This window comes from Schistocerca americana, chromosome 3 (assembly GCF_021461395.2).
Source record: "Schistocerca americana isolate TAMUIC-IGC-003095 chromosome 3, iqSchAmer2.1, whole genome shotgun sequence".
NCBI classification, from domain to species: Eukaryota; Metazoa; Arthropoda; class Insecta; order Orthoptera; family Acrididae; genus Schistocerca; species Schistocerca americana.
This window is the reverse complement of record NC_060121.1, coordinates 233,031,923-233,051,143: the sequence shown is the minus strand read 5'-3', so window position 1 is coordinate 233,051,143 and position 19,221 is coordinate 233,031,923. Positions and strand designations below refer to the sequence as shown.

Here is a 19,221-nt window from a genome sequence, read left to right as displayed (position 1 = left end):
AAATATTGGTGTAAGGCTAAAGGTGAGGCCCTTGTCTAGGACTGAAACTTCAGTGGAGCTGAGGATTTTGGTGAAAAGGTTAACAACAGTGTTATGGAAACATTTTGGCTCTGGGTTTGGTGGAGTGTTGGAAGGGAGTTTTGGGGGATGTGGCAAGTTGTAAAGGTCGGCTAGGCATGGTTTAGATGCTATGAGGAATGGACAAGGAGGAAAACTGGTAGGATAGGGGATAGATCATGATGCTCCAAGGTGGCAGTAGGATGTCAGCAGTCTGGATAGCCTACGGAAATGGTATCTGGAATGCTCCTCCAGTTGCTGGAGAGCAAGTGATTCAATTTCAGAGACGTGATATATGAGTCAGGAATTGCACAGTAAAAGTATCTTGTGGAGAGAGCAGAGGTAGTTACGGGCTCCCTGTGCCATGGAGATGTGTTTTAGCAGTACCAGAATCTGAAAAGGTAAGGTCGTTGTGAAAGGACAGGTGGGATCCAGGGAAAGGAATTTTTACAGTTAGGCCATTGGGTGGGGGTAGGGGGGTTCCATGGTTCAAGCAGCATTTAAGAAATAGGATGTGGGACTGGGTTTTACTCAGGGAAAGGTGTACTTTAATAAACTCGTGTAGAATGATGGAATAGGCATCCATTCTGGCAGGGATAGTGTAAAGGAAATGGGAATGGCACGGAAATGGGCAAAATAGGTGTTGATGGTTGTGAGAGAAGCTGGATAAAAGAAAATATGCGTAATAAATATGTAATGACGTGCAAAAACAGGCACAGATATGTAAAAATATGCACAGATATGTAAAAATATGCACAGATATGTAAAATATGCACAATCACATAAAAATATGCAAAAAAGTATAAAACCGTGTGAAAATAGGCAAAATATGCACAATACATTAAAAACTTACAGAAATGTGGGAGAAAAGGAATGGATGAGATATGGGAGTATGTGTGCGTTGTGATAAGGGATGGTAAGTGGGAGGGGCATGAGTTATTTTGAGGATCACAAGTTTGTGTGGCACGACAGGTGAGGCAAATGAAATGCTAATGTATGTCAGGATGAAATAATTTCACGTGGTGACTTCCAATCCCTGCTTAGAGGTTTAGAACCTTCCCAGAACCTTTGAAAGGAAGGTACACAAACAAATCTGCGGCACAGGCATGGGCACACTCCTATCCCCACCTGTTTATGGGCCATCTAGAGAAGACATTTCTAGCCTCCTAAAATGCCAAACCCCTAGTCTGGTTCAGGTTCACTGATGGTATCTTCATTATCTGAACTCAGGGCAAAGACATCCTATCTTCATTCCTTTACAACCTCTACGCCTTCTCTCCAATCCACTTCACCTGGTCCTCCTCAGCCCAGCGTGCCACTTTCCCAACCCAGCACGGCACTTTCCTAGACGTTGATCCCCACCTCTCTGATTGCTTCATCCGCACCAACTACCAACAGTCTGCATTTTGACAGATATCATCCATTTCACATCAAAAAATCCCTCTCATACAGCCTGACCAGCTGGGGATGGTGTATTTGCAGTGACAAGAGCTCCCTTGCCCAGTATGCTGAGGGTCTCATCAAGCCCTTCACTGACAGCCACTACCCCCAGAAACAGAGCAAGCCAGTGTGGCCGAGCGGTTCTAGGCGCTACAATCTGGAACTGCGCAACTGCTACGGTCACAGGTTCGAATCCTGCCTCGGGCATGGGTGTGTGTGATGTCTGTAGGTTAGTTAGGTTTATGTAGTTCAAAGTTCTAGGGGACTGATGATCTCAGCAGTTAAGTCCCATAGTGCTCAGAGCCCCAGAAACAGTCCGCAAATACATCTTCCACGTCATTTTGCCTCACACTACCTCAAAACCGGCCATAATGGAGTCCCCCATTCGTCACCCAATATCACCCTGGACAGGAACAACTGAACCATGTCCTTCACCAGGGCTTTGATTACTTATCATCATGGCCTGAAATGAGGAACATCCCACCTGCAATCCTTCTCACCCCTCCTAAGTGATGTTCCATCACCAACGCAACTGCCACAACATCCTAATCCATTCCTACGGAACTCCCAATCCCAACCTCTCACCACAAGGATCATATCTCTGTGGAAGACCCAGGTGCAAGATTTGGCCAATCCAGCCACTCAGCACTTCCTATTACAGTCCTGTCACAGGTTTATCCTACCCCATCAGAGGCAAGGCTACCTGTGAAAGCCATGTCTTTTGCCAGTTCTACTACAATCACTGCATATCCTTTTCCATTCTATTAGAATGAACAGCCACAGCCAAACTGTGCCCAAGAGCAAAGTAGACCACCCCATGGCACAACATGTGGCTGAACGTAACATGTTTGATTTCAGTCTAGACCCTCCCCTCCACCACCATCTCTTTCTGAACTGGCGGTCATGTGTGCATGGGGTTCGATTGTTTGTGTGTCTCTTTTTCCGATGAATGCTGTGTCCGAAAGCTTATGTGTAAGTGCCTTTTGGTTGTGATTGTCCGCAACTTAACATGTCCTCTTTACGGCAAGTAGCAATTTACCTTTTTCTACATTGTTGATATCCCAACCCCTTTTCCTACATTGCTGATATTCCAACCTGGAGTTTCCATTGTTTGTTATACTAAGAAGCGAGATGCAGAGAAAATGTACATGGATACAACACGAGAATCAATACATGAATTTACATTCCATACCACAGACTGTCAAAATCACTTAAAAGCCGTGAACTCATGGAGGCATAAATTATTTAACAAGATTCCACAATCTGTACAAGATTTAACAGAATAAGCATTCAAACAAACAATGCTTGACTTGTTAGCTGAGCTCACCCACTCTAGGTATAAAGGAATTCATCAACTGTAATATAATAATGAAATGTTAATAACGAGTCTGTGGTTTCTTTTAGATTTGCAATTTATTGCCCTTTGGTATTATGTTGTCTACTGCTGCAGTGGCTTGATAACAATCAAATTATTATTACGGTAGATTAGGTTCAGGTTCTTTCACAAGCAGGTGATTACATCTCAAATCATACAGGTCAAGAGTGAGTGTGTCACATCTTTATTTCAAAGTTTTCTGAAAAAAGATATATGTTCCACAAGACATCTCAGAAAAACTGAAATACTTTGATTTTCTGATAAAAATGTAAATGTCATGTGACTAGGGCCTCCCGTCGGGTAGACAGTTTGCCAGGTGCAAGTCTTTCGATTTGACGCCAGTTCGGCGACTTGCGCTTCGATGGGGGATGAAATGATGATGATGATTAGGATAATACAACACCCAGTCCCTGAGTGGAGAATATCTCCGACATCCAGTCCCTGAGCGGAGAAAATCTCCTAACCAGCCGGGAATCCAACCCAGGCCCTTAGGATTGACATTCTGTCGCGCTGACTACTCAGCTACCGGGGGCGAACTGATTTTCTGATGATTTGTCAAAATGTTATAGACCTCTCTAAATGAGAGGATTTGCAAAAATGTTGCAAAGGAAAGGAAAATAAAGAAAGTGTAATAAAAAACTACAAGCGACAGAGATCTGAAATTATTTTTAGTAAAAACTTGTTCACAATAATATTAGACATGATCAATGCGTATACACTTCTGAGCTTTCTTTCATCTTTAATTTGGAAAAATAAACTATGGAGATTTGTTAACATTTAGAAAAACTGAAAATTATGTTTTGAAAATAAGGTCACAGAATGTTAACTGTCTTGAGAAATAATAAAGAGGGAAGACTGATAACTGTCAGCTATGACATTAATACTGGAAATCCTTAAACAATCAATGTTTCAAAATAAAGATGAGAGAATTTGAAATGGTTTTATATATATATATTAATAGAGGGAAACATTCCACATGGGAAAAATATACCTAAAAACAAAGATGATGTGACTTACCAAACGAAAGCGCTGGCACGTCGATAGACACACAAACAAACACAAACATACACACAAAATTCAAGCTTTCGCAACAAACTGTTGCCTCATCAGGAAAGAGGGAAGGAGAGGGAAAGACGAAAGGATGTGGGTTTTAAGGGAGAGGGTAAGGAGTCATTCCAATCCCGGGAGTGGAAAGACTTACCTTAGGGGGAAAAAAGGACAGGTATACACTCGCACACACACTCATATCCATCCACACATACACAGACACAAGCAGACTCCTTACCCTCTCCCTTAAAACCCACATCCTTTCGTCTTTCCCTCTCCTTCCCTCTTTCCTGATGAGGCAACAGTTTGTTGCGAAAGCTTGAATTTTGTGTGTATGTTTGTGTTTGTTTGTGTGTCTATCGACGTGCTAGCGCTTTCGTTTGGTAAGTCACATCATCTTTGTTTTTAGGTGTGTGTGTGTGTGTGTGTGTGTGTGTGTATATATATATATAATTATTTTCTTTAAATCCCCCATTCTGAATATCCTAAAAATTGCAAGGTATGTTAGTTGGTCATTGTACTTGTGGAACGTACAATCAGAGTGGGCAATATTTAGTGGTGCAAGGTTTACACCTAGCTACTCTCAAGGTCTAAAAATACTGGCAACATAAAAATTTAAAATGACTGCTGATGTTGAATACATGTACTGCAAAATTGGTATATCTTACAAGGGAACATCACCATCGCACCCCCCTCAGATTTAGTTATAAGTTGGCACAGTGGATAGGCCTTGAAAAACTGAACACAGATCAATCGAGAAAACAGGAAGAAGTTGTGTGGAACTATGAAAAAATAAGCAAAATATACAAACTGGGTCAACCATGCGTAAGATAGGCAACATTAAGGGCAACATCAGGCGAGGAGTGCCGTGGTCCCGTGGTTAGCGTGAACAGCTGAGGAACGAGAGGTCCTTGGTTCAAATCTGCCCTCGACTGAAAATTTTGCTTTCTTTATTTTCGCAAAGTTATGATCTGTCCGTTCGTTCATTGACGTCTCCATTCACTGTAATAAGTTTAGTGTCTGTGTTTTGCGACCGCACCGCAAAACCGTGTGATTAGTTGACGAAAGGACGTGCCTCTCCAATGGGAACCGAAAACATTTGATCGCAAGGTCATAGGTCAACCGATTCCTCCACAGGAAAACACGTCTGATATTTTGTATACGACACTGGTGACAGCATGTGCGTCACATGACAGGAATATGTTGTCGACCCACCTAACTAGTACACTTGGCGAATGGGTGAAAAGATTCTTCTACCTTGCCCGATTTAGGTTTTCTTGTGGATGTAATAATCACTCCAAAAAAAAGTGATGAAAACACAAGAGTTTTTCACATAAACTGAAAATAAAAAGTTAAAATTTTCAGTCGAGGGCAGATTTGAACCAAGACCTCTCGTTCCGCAGCTGTTTACGCTAACCACGGGACCACGGCGCTCCTCGTCTCATATTGCCCTTAATGTTGCCTATCTTATGCATGGACAACCCAGTTTGTATATTTTGCTTATTTTTTCATAGTTCCACACAACTTCTTCCTGTTTTCTCGATTGATCTGTGTTCAGTTTTTCAAGGCCTATCCACTGTGCCAACTTATAACTAAATCTGAGGGGGGTGCGATGGGGATGTTCCCTTGTTAATTGAAACAATTATTTTACAGCCTTGTAAGTGAGTGGGTGATTATGTTCTTCATGGGTATGCTGTCGGATATCGTCGTCTTCAATACACGATATTTTGGTGATCTATCTGGCCACCATCTTCAGGTGCGATCTCTGAGACACAATCATGCTGGAACTGAATGAACATCAGAAATGGCAGCTCCTTTATACCCAGGGTCCAGGCCACTGCGACTGCATGAGGAGTGGAAGAGCTGCCCCCTGCAAAGCGAAGAATTGCAGCACTGCCAGCGGTAGAAACTGGCGAAAATGATAAATTGCAAATTAAAATGTGGCAGACCATTGCTGTTCTATATCAGACAAAATTGGGTTTCATATCTTGTCTAAAGGAAAATCTCTATCTCTGTTAATGATGTCATTGGAGAGGTGTACTTCAACAGATTCCTTGAGTACACAATCCCAGTAACGAGAAGCCAGAGCAACAATTTGCGTCTCTCTATAAACAACATGTCATGCACTTCGTTGAGACAATGTTCGATGACAGCAGATTTTTCAGGCTGAAGCAAACGTATGTGACACTGATGTTCCACACATTGGTCATGAACACTGCAAGTAGTCTGTCCAACATAGGCCTTCCCACAATGACAGGGAATTTTGTAAAGTCCAGGCTTTCTCACTCCCTAATCATCATTAACAGATCCAAACAGGAATCTAGTCTTGGCCAAAGGCAAAGAAACACTTTTAATATCATATTTCCTGAGAATTATAGAAATTTTTGAAGAAATAGTTCCAGCAAAGGGTAGCAAAGCAACTGATTTACTGGTATCCAGTGCTGGTTCACGTTATGGTCCAAACTGAAAAGCATGACTAATTTGATGATCGGTATATCTGTTGAGCTTGAAGACGGCCTTAAGATGTCAAATTTTCTGAATCCGAAATTACATAAGCTCTCTTGACCAATGTACGTAGAACTCTCATATGCTGATGTGGTGATTGACAACTCATAGAATGAAGTTAGCAGTCCATATGTGTGAGTTTATAATACACGCCCTGTCCCAAGATACCATTTTCTTTTTTGTGTACTAAAACATCCAAAAAAGGTAATTTGTCATCTTTTTCAATTTCCATCGAAAATTTGATGCGTGGATGAAGACAGGTTCCATTCCATGTGGCTAAACAATGAAAATGTCATCCACGTATCTCCAAAAACATATAGGTTGAAGAGAAGAAGTCCTGAGTGCAATATCTTCAAAATCTTCCATAAAAAGATTGGTGACAATGGGGGAAAGGGGACTCCCCATAGCCACACCATCAGTTTGCTCAAAGAACACGTCATTAAACAAAAAATATGTCGATGTCAACACACAGCGACACAGCTCAGTAGTTTTATCATCTAAAAGTTGACCAATCAACAACAAAGACTCTTCCAAAGTTACCTGGTTGAAAAGAGAAACCAAATCAAAACTAACTAAAAGGTCTGATGTTCCAATACATTTCCCAACATAAGGGCTGAGGATGGAAGCAAGATATTTAGCTAAATTATAAGTGGGAGCGCCCAAATTACTAATGATAGGACGAAGAGGAATTCCAGGTTTATGCGCCTTCGGTAAACCATACAACCTGGGTGGTCCTGCCGCCCCTGGATGAAGTTTTTTGATGGTGTCCTTTGGCAGGGAGCTCTTCTTAATAAGTGAAATGGTCTTCCGCTTTATCCGGACCGTAGGATTGCTCTGAAGTTCACGGTAAGTGGAACCATCCAATAAACAGGCATTTTAGCCACATAAACTTCACGAGACAAAAGAACAGTGGCACTACCTTTATCAGCAGGAAGAACTAAATGACCCTTATCTTCCCTCAATGACCGAATGGCCTTCCTTTCGTCGTGCACCGCCACTGCAGAGTAACATTTCTTGCAGTGGACCCGGAGTAAAAAGGAGCCGCTGTTTCTGATGTTCATTCGGTTCTGGCGTGATTGTGTCTCAGCGATCACACCTGAAGATGGCGGCCAGATGGATCGCCGAAATATCACACAGTACAGCAGTTATTCATCAACCAAGCAACATGCAACAACTGTAGCTCCGAGTGCCATACCGCCTTTTCACCAGTTTAATGAAAAAGAAGAGGAATGGCTCGAGTGGTTGCAACAGTATGAAGCCCACATCCTTGCTCACAACATATCAGGTACTGTGAAACTATTACTTTTTGTCAACGGTAGGAAGTGCAGTCTTTTGCCTTATTCAAAAATTGTTCCCTAACTCCACTTTGAGTGAACTTTCCTATGATAAGGTTGTAGATTCTCTAACTAACTATTATGACCAACAAGTGAATGTGGTGGCAGCAACGTACCAATTCTTTTGTTACTAGAAAAGTTCAGAACTAACTTATCACAAGTGGGTAACAGATTTGCAGGGTATGACGAGGAAATACAAATTCAAATGTGCTTGTGGTGTTTTGTATTCAGATGTTATGTTGTGTGGTGCAATTGTGTACAAAGTAACTGATGTCAAACTTACCAAACACATTTTGAAACAATCAGATCCATCCTTTCATCACATAGTGCAAATCCTAGATCAGTATGATTCAGGTGCTGTGGTGGCCGATAAATTTGAGCAGCCACCAATTTGTTGGGTTGAGTCGTCCCTTGCTCATGACCGGCCCAGTAGGCAGCAACAGCACGTGCGTGCCAAGCCGCATAAACAGTTCTCTCGACAGGCAGCTACATCAGTGCACAGAATTAAGTCATGCCCTTGGTGCTATTCATGGCACAAACGCCAAGACTGCCCATCCAGACAAGTGCTGTGTTATTATGCTTGTAGACAGAAATGTCATATACAACCCATATGTTTGCAACGGAACAAACATAAGAATTTTGCCCATTCACAAAAATCTAGTCACTAGGCCCATGTAATCAATGTTGTTTATTTCTAAGCCTACTGCAGGTATTAGCAAAACTAGCAAGCAAACAGTTTCTTCAGTGCCATGCCAGTTCAACAAACTTTTTGTTCATTTGCATCTAGGTGGAAAGCGTGTGAAGCTTCAGTTGGACATGGGTGCCTCTGTTACATTGCCGAATCGTAACACATATGAAGTGTTAGGCTGCCCATGCCTGTCTAAAACTAGCATGCACCTGACGGCTCATAAAGGACAAGACATTCTCATTCTCAGAAAATGTACTTTGCCTGCCATGTATTGCTTGCATATGTGAACTGTGACTTTCACTCTGTTACAATCACACGATTGTTAGAACATATTTGTTTTTGATTTGATTGATCTGTTTGCCTAGACAATGCGTTGTCAGTGACTGCATTCAATGCCACAGACAGTGTAGCTAGCTTGCTAAAAGAATTCCCTGAACTCTTATCTGAAGGTTTAGGCAAGGCTAACAATTTTGTTACACATATTACACTGAAAGTAATGCTCTGCCGAACAAGATAGCGAAGCTATTGTGCCCATATAAGCTGATCAATCAGCAAGTCCAATGGTTTTGCTCCCCAAACCTTCAGGTCGCATTCACCTATGTGTTGACTTTAGACTTTAGACCCACAGATTGTGATTGGTACTTATTCATTGCCATGCCCAGAGAATCTCATGGACTGATGAGGTGCTGTCGCTTCAAAAATTGATTTCTGCGACACATATCTTCAAATACCACAAGATGAAGAATATCAAACCATGTGTGTTATGGACACTCATTTGGGCTTGTTCAAATATTTGAATTTGCCTTATGGCAGTGCTTCCGCACACGCCATTTTCCAACGGTATCTGGAACAGCTGACTGCTCAAGTACCAAACTGTTCAGACTGCTCGAGTACCGTACTGTTCAAACTATTTGGACGATATTGTCATAGCAAGTCGTACACCTGAAGAACACATTGCAAGTGTGCATACTTTGTTTTATGTTATCTGATGCAGGACTTAAGTGTAGATTGGGCAAGTGTGATTTTTTTAAAACCTGGTTTGCAGTATCTTGGGCATGTCATAAATAGTCAAGGTGTACATCCTCTTCAGTCACATTTGTTAGCCATATGTGATCTCCCAGTTCCTCCCAATGTCACAGAATTGCACTCAGTCTTAGCAAAAATGAGCTATTATATTTGGTTCATATCAAATGCTGCACAAATCGCAGATCCACTGCATTGCTTGCATTGCAAGAACATCCCCTTTGTTTGGTCAGATGAGTGCCAAGGAGCTTTTCAAAAACTTGAAGATGCATTGCTCAGCGAATGATGCTTGGTTCACTTTGATCCTGACAAATCAGTTGTGTTGCAAGTTGATGCTACTTCTTACAGAATCGGTACAGTACTTTCACACAGAATTGGTGATAAAGACAGGCCTATTGCTTTCGCATCAAAAGTGTTGTCCAAAGCTCAGTGTAACTATTCACAAACAGAGAAAGAGGCATCCGTTATTGCGTATAGTTTCACCAAATTCCACCACTATTTGTATGACAGAAAATACTACTTAATAACAGATCACAAGCCATTGCAGTCCTTGTTTCATCCGATGAAGCCATTTCCTGTACGAACTGTCCAAAAATTGCAAAGATGGGTTTTGTTGTTGCCTCAGTGCCAGCACAAGATTGTGTATCATTCAACAGCTCAACATGGTAATGTGCACGCACTTTCATGTATTCCAATTGACCCTGATGCAGACTTTGACACTTCTGCTACATCTTGTTGTCACATCAATGCCCATGATTATGAATTGCTTCAATCCTTTCCTCTGAACTACATGAAAACTGCACAAGCCATAGAAGCTGATTCGGATTTGAACATTTTGTTAAAACACATTTGCACATCTTGGCCTCACTCACTCAGAACTCTGTCGTGCGCCAATACTTTACACGTCAGCATAGCCTTGCTACACAGCAGGATGCGATTCTTGTTCAAAATGACAGTGGACAGTTATGTATGTTGATTCCCAAAGCTTTGCAAAAGAAAGAGCTGCAGTTACTTCACGAAGGACACTGGGGGATTGTTCTTACAAAACAGTAAGTGTGTAAACACTGTACTTGGTAGGGTATGGACACCCAAACAGAACAGATGACATCACAGTGGCACACATGTGCGGAAAATCAGTCTGCTCCACCACAAAAATTCTCTGCTTGGCCTAAGTCGCGATCACTGTGGCAACATGTGCCCATAGACTTTGCAGGACCTTTTTGGAACAGCCAATGGTTCATTGTGGTGGACTCTTATCGCAAGTTTTCTTTTGCTGTGCCCATGAACTCTATGACATGTAGCACAGTTCAGATGTTGTCCTCTATTTTTTACCTTGAAGGCTTCCCTGAAGTCATAGTGTTGGACAACAGCCCTCAGTTCACCTCAAATGAATTTGAAACATTCTGTGAATGCAATGACATACAGCATCTAACCAGTGCACCGCTCCATCCACAGTCAAACGGTGAAGCAGAGTATTTTCTCGGAACCTTCAAGCAGCAGATGGCCAAACTTCACACCGGACACACCAGGGATCAAGCATTACAACTGTTTCTCACCTCCTATCGTCCACATCCATGAGATGGACCATCGCCAGCAGAATTTCTTCACGGCCACTGACATCTGACACTGCTCCAACTGCTCTACCCTCCTCAGCATCCAGCACTGAAGGAAGGCCACAAGTATCACTTCCCGCCACATGATATTGCGTTTTTCAGTGTTTTTAGCAGCAGCTGACAGTGCAGGCGAGGCACGATCCTTCGTCGACTTGGCACATGGATGAATCTCATTTCAGGCATAGACGGATTGCAGCACCAAACATCACAATAAAATTCGCCAATGTCATGTGCAATGGTGGTTATTCTTCTGCATCTCTTCCCCCAGATTCACATATTCCGAGGGCAGCGCAGCCATAGCAGCCGCCAGAGGGTGTCATCACAACACTGCAGGACGACCCCATTGAGACGGAGCCTTCACAGTCTCCCCCTCATTTCGTCCTACTGATGGAGCTGGACCAGCCCACGCCGCAGCGGCCAACACCTTCTACGTCTTGGTATGGGCCTCAGGATGTGGACGCGTACACTTCTGAGCATTTTCCAGGGCATGTTTCCACCAGAACAAAGGCCGAATGGTGGGATATGACCTGAAGTCTGACGTCCCCTGCAGCCACAGCTTCCAGTCCATCAGAGCACCCACACTCCGGCCTCTCCCCAGCTGTTGTCGTGCTCCACATATGACAATGGTCTGTTGCTTTGACGCGGGGGGGAGGGGGGGGGGGGGAGAGGAAAGTCATGGTGTAAAGTCAGCGCCGGCATGCTAATCGGGAACGAAAGAGAAGATATGGCTGTGAGAAGGGGCCAGCCAATCACTCACTGACCGACCGACCTCCCTGCAGAATGACAATGCGACAGCAGCAGCCCCTAGGTAGAGAGGACATAAGTGTCGCACCTGGCTGGTGACCAGCCCACTTCGATAGCAGCTTCAATATTAGCCACTTCATTAGAACTCTCTACATAGCACAGATTTGTGGTTGTCTATTCTGAATAAGACTGATTACTTTGTATGACACCCTTTGCTTGCGACACACCTATCGAAGTTAAGTATTGTATTGTCTTGTTGTAATAAAACTCATCAATACGAGTTGTTTGATTGTTTGTCTAACAAACCTAGTACGCAAGATTCATAGACACAACAATTTATTATTTTAGGCTAGGTTTCATACTTTCTGTACACACTATCATGTACTATGCGCCTTCCAAAACCATGGCAGAGGATTGTTCAATTTGCTCCACTCTTATCAAGGTGTTGCCTCTCTACAGTACCCACCTGATATTCATTGCATGCAGTACCCTTCGCAACATTCACTCAGAAGTTGTGTCAGGTGGACTTGCATTCACTGACTGCAGCAGTTTCTTATGGATTTGAAACCAATTATCATAGGTGTGACCAATATATCATCCAGTGAGCTTATACAAGAATAGGGTCATTCCATCTGAAGTGTTCACATTTTTCAAAAGTTTCCTGCTCTTCCATTTCTGATTTTGTCTAAGTTTACTGTGGGTACAGATAGACCACAGAAATGAACTCATGCAAAATCTGAACTCACTGGCCCTATAACTGAGAAGCTCTTTAACAATGGTGGGGTGAAAGTCAGAAAATGCCAATGTTTGAACCCTTGTTAATACTAGGGGAACAGCAACCAGGAACCTTTTGTTTTCAGATTCTATACAACTTTTTGCCCTGAATCAGAAGAACAAAGTGTGGCAATGTGTAAAACACTTTGTGAGCCAGTCTAAATGAATTTAAGAACCCGAAAAAACATTAAATATTTTTGGTTGTCTCTGGAGTAATATATCTCTGGAAGAGAAAATGCAAAAGAACAACAACTTGGCACATACATTAACAGCACCTGGGGCAGGACTGTATCAGTACATCTTCCTGCCTAAGCACTTATTGTGGATTGTACTCAATCAGAAACACCATTGCCAAATATAAAACTGCAGAAAATGAGCTAAGATCCGGTGCAAATATTTCAAAATGGTTGCATTAGAAGTTCTTCTTTTCAGCATCACTGGAAAGATCATACTTTTCTCCACTAGAAACATCTTGTTGTATCTTAAGAGTCAATTCAGTGAAGGAATGGATGGTAAGGTTGATTATCAACAAAAGTCATGTGCAACCTGCTAACATTGCAAGATGCTAAAGCTTGCTAAATGCACAGTGCCAGGTCAAGCAATAGTGATGATAGGTAAACTGATGCCAGGAAACAGAAGACAAAAAAAGCTACAAGAAGAACGGTTTGTATTTGGCCATACTTTAGCTGGAATTTGCAAAAAAATGCCAATTCTTGCAATTTGAATTGAACCACATTTAAGTTGCCAGGTTTCAAATGATACAACTTCTTTTGTGGCCTCTGCTTATTAGTCAACTGTCACCAATGTGGCATGTCAGTTTTAAGCCTTATTCCTGGCCAATACACTGCCTGTACCTACGAGAATCACTGGTGGATTGGTAACATATGTGAAGTTGATACTGAAGAACATGATGCCCTAGTCAAGTTCATGCACCCTTTTGGGCCAGCTTGCTCATTCTACTGGCCTGAAAGAGAAGATAAATGTTGGATTTTTGAACAGCACATCACCATGAATGTTGCAGCACCTTCAGCAAGTAGAACAGGACTTCAGTATAATTTTCGAGAAGCCATATTGAACAGTATTGAAGAAAAATTTAATTCCATGAAGCAGTAATTTTAAATAGCACTGGCTTGGAAACCAGCATGAAGAGACCCACATATCAGCTTTGGAACCATGACAAGAAACCTAACTGAGGCTTTGGAACCTCTATGAAGAAACCAGAAGAAACCAATAAATATGGCTTGGGAGCCAAGGCTAGAAATCCAATTGAGTCTTTGGAACCTTGATGAACAAACCAGCAAACAGTGCTTGGGAACCACAGCTAAAAATCCAGCTGAGGCCTTGGAATTTCAATGAAGAAAGCAACAAAGATGGTTTGGGAATCAACACAAGAAACCCAACGGAGGCTTTGGAACTTAAACTTAGATGAAGAAATCAGCAAACATGATCATCTATATGTAACTGGACCACAAATGTTTGATAACAATGTCATGTCTATCTTGCCTTTTCAACCATACAAGGTCACTACCAGGAAAGGGACAAAAACAGACTAAATTAATGGTTTTGAACTGCTTGGGTCATCAAATTTCCATCGTTTTCATGGCTAAGCTAGTTGGAACGCCAGCATTAATCTACCAGTTGTCATTCTTGCTTGTCTTGAAGCTATGGGTTCAGCAACCTGTACAGTGTTGCAATCGTTAACATATTATACATGACTTTTGTTGACTTTCAACCTCATATTTGGTCCCTATGCTGAACTGATTCTAAGATCCAACAGGATGTTGCTAGTGCAGAAAAATTGTTCTTTACAATGGTGCCAGGAAAAGGATTTCTGAAATGACCCTTTTGCAATACTTACATTTGAACTTGGCTCATTCACTGTAATTTTAAATTCGACATCATGTTTGTGATTGAGTATAACGAAAAGTAACTAGCTATGCAGGAACGTATGCTAATTGAACATGTCCCAAATATTGTTAACAAATATGTCAGGCCCCTTTGAATTTTTTTCTTTCTGACATACCTGACCCCAAAGAGGTTTGAGTCACTTTAATGTATTTTGTTCGTTCACGATATTCTTTACATTGTCACACTGCATTTTTTTCTGATTCACGGCCAACAGTTGTACAGGGCTTAAAGTAAAGAGTTTCCTACTTACTTTTGTCTTGTAATAAAAGAGCTTCAGACATTGTGTTGTGTTTATTTTAATGCACATTCATCAGCAACCCATTCATATAGAAGGCCACTGTTACTCTTATACTTAAGCTCATGATTTAAAATTTTGCTCAGATTTATTTTTATGATAGGTCTCCACCCACAGCAAATTTCAGGAAAATTGAAGCTCAAGGAGCAGGAGGCCCATTATCATTTGTCATGGAATGACTCAATGGACAAAGAAACATATATCACAAGACACAATCATAATAGAGATTCTGCACCACTAAACAACATACAGAGAGTAACATTACAGTTATGAAGACCTACAGAAACTTTGACCCCTTACAGAAATTTATCTTGAAATAAAATACATATTTCCAAAGCCAAGAAATAATTGTAAGTTGTTGTTGTTGTGGTCTTCAGTCCTGAGACTGGTTTGATGCAGCTCTCCATGCTACTCTATCCTGTGCAAGCTTCTTCATCTCCCAGTACCTACTGCAACCTACATCCTTCTGAATCTGCTTAGTATATTCATCTCTTGGTCTCCCCCTATGATTTTTACAATCCACACTGCCCTCAAATACTAAATTGGTGATCCCTTGATGCCTCAGAACATGTCCTACCAACCGATCCCTTCTTCTGGTCAAGTTGTGCCACAAACTTCTCTTCTCCCCAATCCTATTCAATACTTCCTCATTAGTTATGTGATCTACCCATCTAATCAATTGTAAGTTATACATATCATTTTCATGGCTGCCAGTCACACATAGGGATGCACAAATATATAAGATTGAAAGATATACAATAAACTGCAACAGTATAAAGCTACCTTTAGATCAATTTAAGTAGGTTACAAAAGTATACTAAGAATTCCGTCAAAGTAATTTGAATAACATAAATAGTGAACAAATGACTTACATCTAGAACAAATGACCTATATCTAGCAGTTAAATTTATTGTGTGCAATTTAATGTCTCAAACAATACAATATGTGAGCACATATTATGGTGGTTGGTTGATTTGGGGGAGGGGACCAAAGGTGATTATGTGATAACGTTACAAACTTGCAGGGACAATGGAGAAGGATAACTGCATTAATTTGAGATAAGGGATCCTGGTCCCCTCGGACAGTGGATCTCTTCTTCTGTAAGATCTTTGCTTTCCATGTTTTGAGAGTAGATGGTATGGATTGATACAAGAATAACTTGTTGTATAGTAAACATGGGCTCTAAAACGCATACCATAGAAGTATGCACACTTTTTCAGTACAAGAGATGTGTTTCGCTGTAGTAAAGGTAAACAAGTATTCATACATCTTACCCCATGCACCTTGGAGCCCATGTTTACTGGGCATTTTTTTCTTGTTTTGGTCAATACTACCACCTCTCAAAATATTGAAAGCAAAGAGTTTGAAGTAGAACAGATCTGTTCACATTGTTGAAGATGCTCACAGCTCTTCAGGTACTTTTTTGCGTTTTAGAACCCATGTATACTGAGACTTTTTTGATCCTAGTATTGTGTACTTTCAACAGTAAGCATTTACGCCGCTAATTATGATACATCCTGGATATGTAAACAGACTTGTAAATGTATGTACTGTATGCGTGAGTAAATGTAAAATACTCTGACAAACCCAGATGTATAAAAACTCATGTATAATTTGAGCACCAGCACTAAAAAGTTTCATAAGTTTTTGCTTTACAAATTCAGATTGTCACAGAGTAGGAATATCCTAATCTCTGTTTGTAACGACCACGGGTCTATAAATACCAATGCCACAGTCTCCAATACTTTCCTTTCGCTACAGTAGTTGGCCGTCACTGAAACATCTGTTTCGTAAAGGTATACAATTTATCTAGGGCAGAGCTCTCCGGCTTTCCTTGATGCACATAGCACGCAGCAAACTTCTTTGTTTGTTAGTGACATGCTGTTGATTAACTCTTTGCGCGCAGCTAGCTTCGATCTGCTCGATCAAATCTTCTAGCAAATCGTGTCGGATTTGCTTCAGATCGTTCGAATTGATGCCACAACAAAGACCACACACGTGATTGCTACACACGCTCCACGGGAGCATGTATGTTAGCATGATTTGGTAATTAAAAATCAAACAAGCCTAAAACGGTTTGTGCCCTTCGAACTCTCGTGTAAAACTGCGCTAACGGTGTTTGGCATGCTTGCACGATCACGTATGTATGTCAGGTTTGCCGTTAACGTACATGACATGTCGTTTTTATTACAAACAAAATCGATCACGCCTCAAGTAGTTTCTTCAGCGCAAATAATAGAGTAAAATTGTGCCACCGATGCTCATGCGCGCTCCTACCAAATACCTGATCGGCCATGCTTGACAAGTTTGCTGTTGTTTCGTCCCGTTTCTCACGAACTTCTCAGCAGAACTTCTACACACAACAGAAATTCATAGTACAATGATTTCCAATTGGTCAAACTAATCCTGTCATAATACCCCCTCCCCGAATAACTTCACGACTTTGTGCATAAAATAAAAATGTATTTTGACACAGTACTAGCAGTGGCAGACATATCTACAGCACCCACTTATTTATTAGTATTTAAGAACATTACTTCAGAAACCCAACAGACATGTAATAAAACGGAGGGACTAGTGCAGCAGGGGATACAACCCGTCGGCTTTGAACAATGACGTCACAAGTCGCCAGAGAGCATGTATTACAGAGATGAAAGAGTTGAGGAGAATGTTGAGAAACAAAGGAATGCGAGAGAGATAAACATTGATCTTGTCAAAAGCATAAGTGTTTTTTGACTTAAAAAAAAAAAAATCTCACGAGATAGAATAAACTGATCCTACTTTATTAAGCAATATCTTGTCAAAAGCCGAGAAGCGATTGTTCTTAATGTTCTAGCTCCCTTCAGTACGTAATAAGTGTTTTTTGACTTTAAAAAAAAAATCTCACGAGATAGAATAAACTGATCCTACTTTATTAAGCAGCTCCCTTCAGTACCTAATAAGTGTTTTTTGGCTTTTTAAAAAAAAAATCTCACGAGATAGAATAAACTGATCCTACTTTATTAAGCAATAGTGTTTTTTTGGCCTTTTAAAAAAAATCTCACGAGATAGAATAAACTGATCCTACTTTATTAAGCAATAGTCTTTTTTTGGCTTTTTAAAAAAAAAATCTCACGAGATAGAATAAACTGATCCTACTTTATTAAGCAATATCTTGTCAAAAGCCGAGAAGCGATTCTTCTAGTGTTGTAGCTGCCTTCAGTAGCTGATAAGTGTTTTTTGGCTTTTAAAAAAAAAATCTCACGAGATAGAATAAACTGATCCTACTTTATTAAGCAATCAGTAAAAAAACGAAATTGAAACATAACAGCAAAAGCTTATTAGAACAAAGAACTGCTTTATTATCTATGCCTCGAAGTGAAGACATTAAGATCTATGACTAAGGAATGACGTCATTTTTCAAAGCCGACGGGTTGTATCCCCTGCTGCACTAGACCCAAAACGGACGAACATCACCGTTACGTACATCATTTTAACATACCATCGGAAATATCGCCAAACTCGTGAACATGAAAGCCATGTTTTCCCTTGTCCAAGCCTTTAATTTCACCAGTTATTTCAACGGGCGCACCTTCTTTCTGTGAACAAACGAAATTCGTCATACAGTAAACTATGTCAAATTATTATTACGACGGTACCGGGCTGTAATTATTCCCGCGATACCTCTTGATAAAAACGGATTAATCCGTTCACCACCTCACCAATCATAACACACACTGCTTTTAGAGACATATTGTAGTAATCCGATACTGTTGCAGAAACGTAGTAGGCGAAGTTCGCAAACGACTCTACGCGGTAACAAACGCCACACTCTGGTTCTCGTCTTAACAATGGAACTCACATAAAAAACTTGAAGCACCAGTGACCAAAGCATATGTTCTGTAATAGTCATGGAGGTATACGATAATAGTCGACAACTGATCTGTCTATGTCCATCAAACCATTATATGCACAGTGAAAATTAGGATTGAAACTCACGTTAGAAATATTTAATTTGTTTCAGCTGATAATTAACAGTCTTATAACTTATGATACGAAACCCAAAACTTTTTTTTTCATGAACCCATTAAAGTTTGAGCTTTTATAAGAGTGATAAACGTTCTACAGATAAGCCTAGTATACACGACGACATTGGGTTGCGCCACTCGTTGAGTGGAATGAGTTACACGCAAGTGGTTGCATATATGATTGTAGACACGGCAACACCGGTATACACTTCAGTTTCGTCGTTTTGTCTGTCCCTGAGTCGTGTCTGAAAAGAAAGTTTAGGCAGCTGCATGTCGCACGAGTTGTGATGGAGTTAAAGCTTGTTGCGTGGAATCGCTGCATAAGAAAAAAAAATAAGAAACGTGTTTCGATTTGTGACTGGATGAAGAAAAGACGTCAGCTCGGTAGCTCCACTGTGCAACTAGTGTCGC

General features: G+C 41.0%; 1 protein-coding gene across 1 annotated transcript in view; it reads right to left on the bottom strand.

Moving 5' to 3' along the window:
* LOC124607156 (superoxide dismutase [Cu-Zn]-like) overlaps positions 1-18,535 on the bottom strand; it is a 56,698-nt gene extending 38,163 nt beyond the window's left edge. The window contains exons 1-2 of the mRNA XM_047139370.1: positions 18,467-18,535; positions 18,285-18,381 (exon numbers count right to left, since the gene is read on the bottom strand). Of these exons, the coding sequence (XP_046995326.1) occupies positions 18,285-18,381; positions 18,467-18,535 (166 nt within the window). The remainder of the gene's footprint in view (positions 1-18,284; positions 18,382-18,466) is intronic.
* Positions 18,536-19,221: the final 686 nt, after the last annotated feature.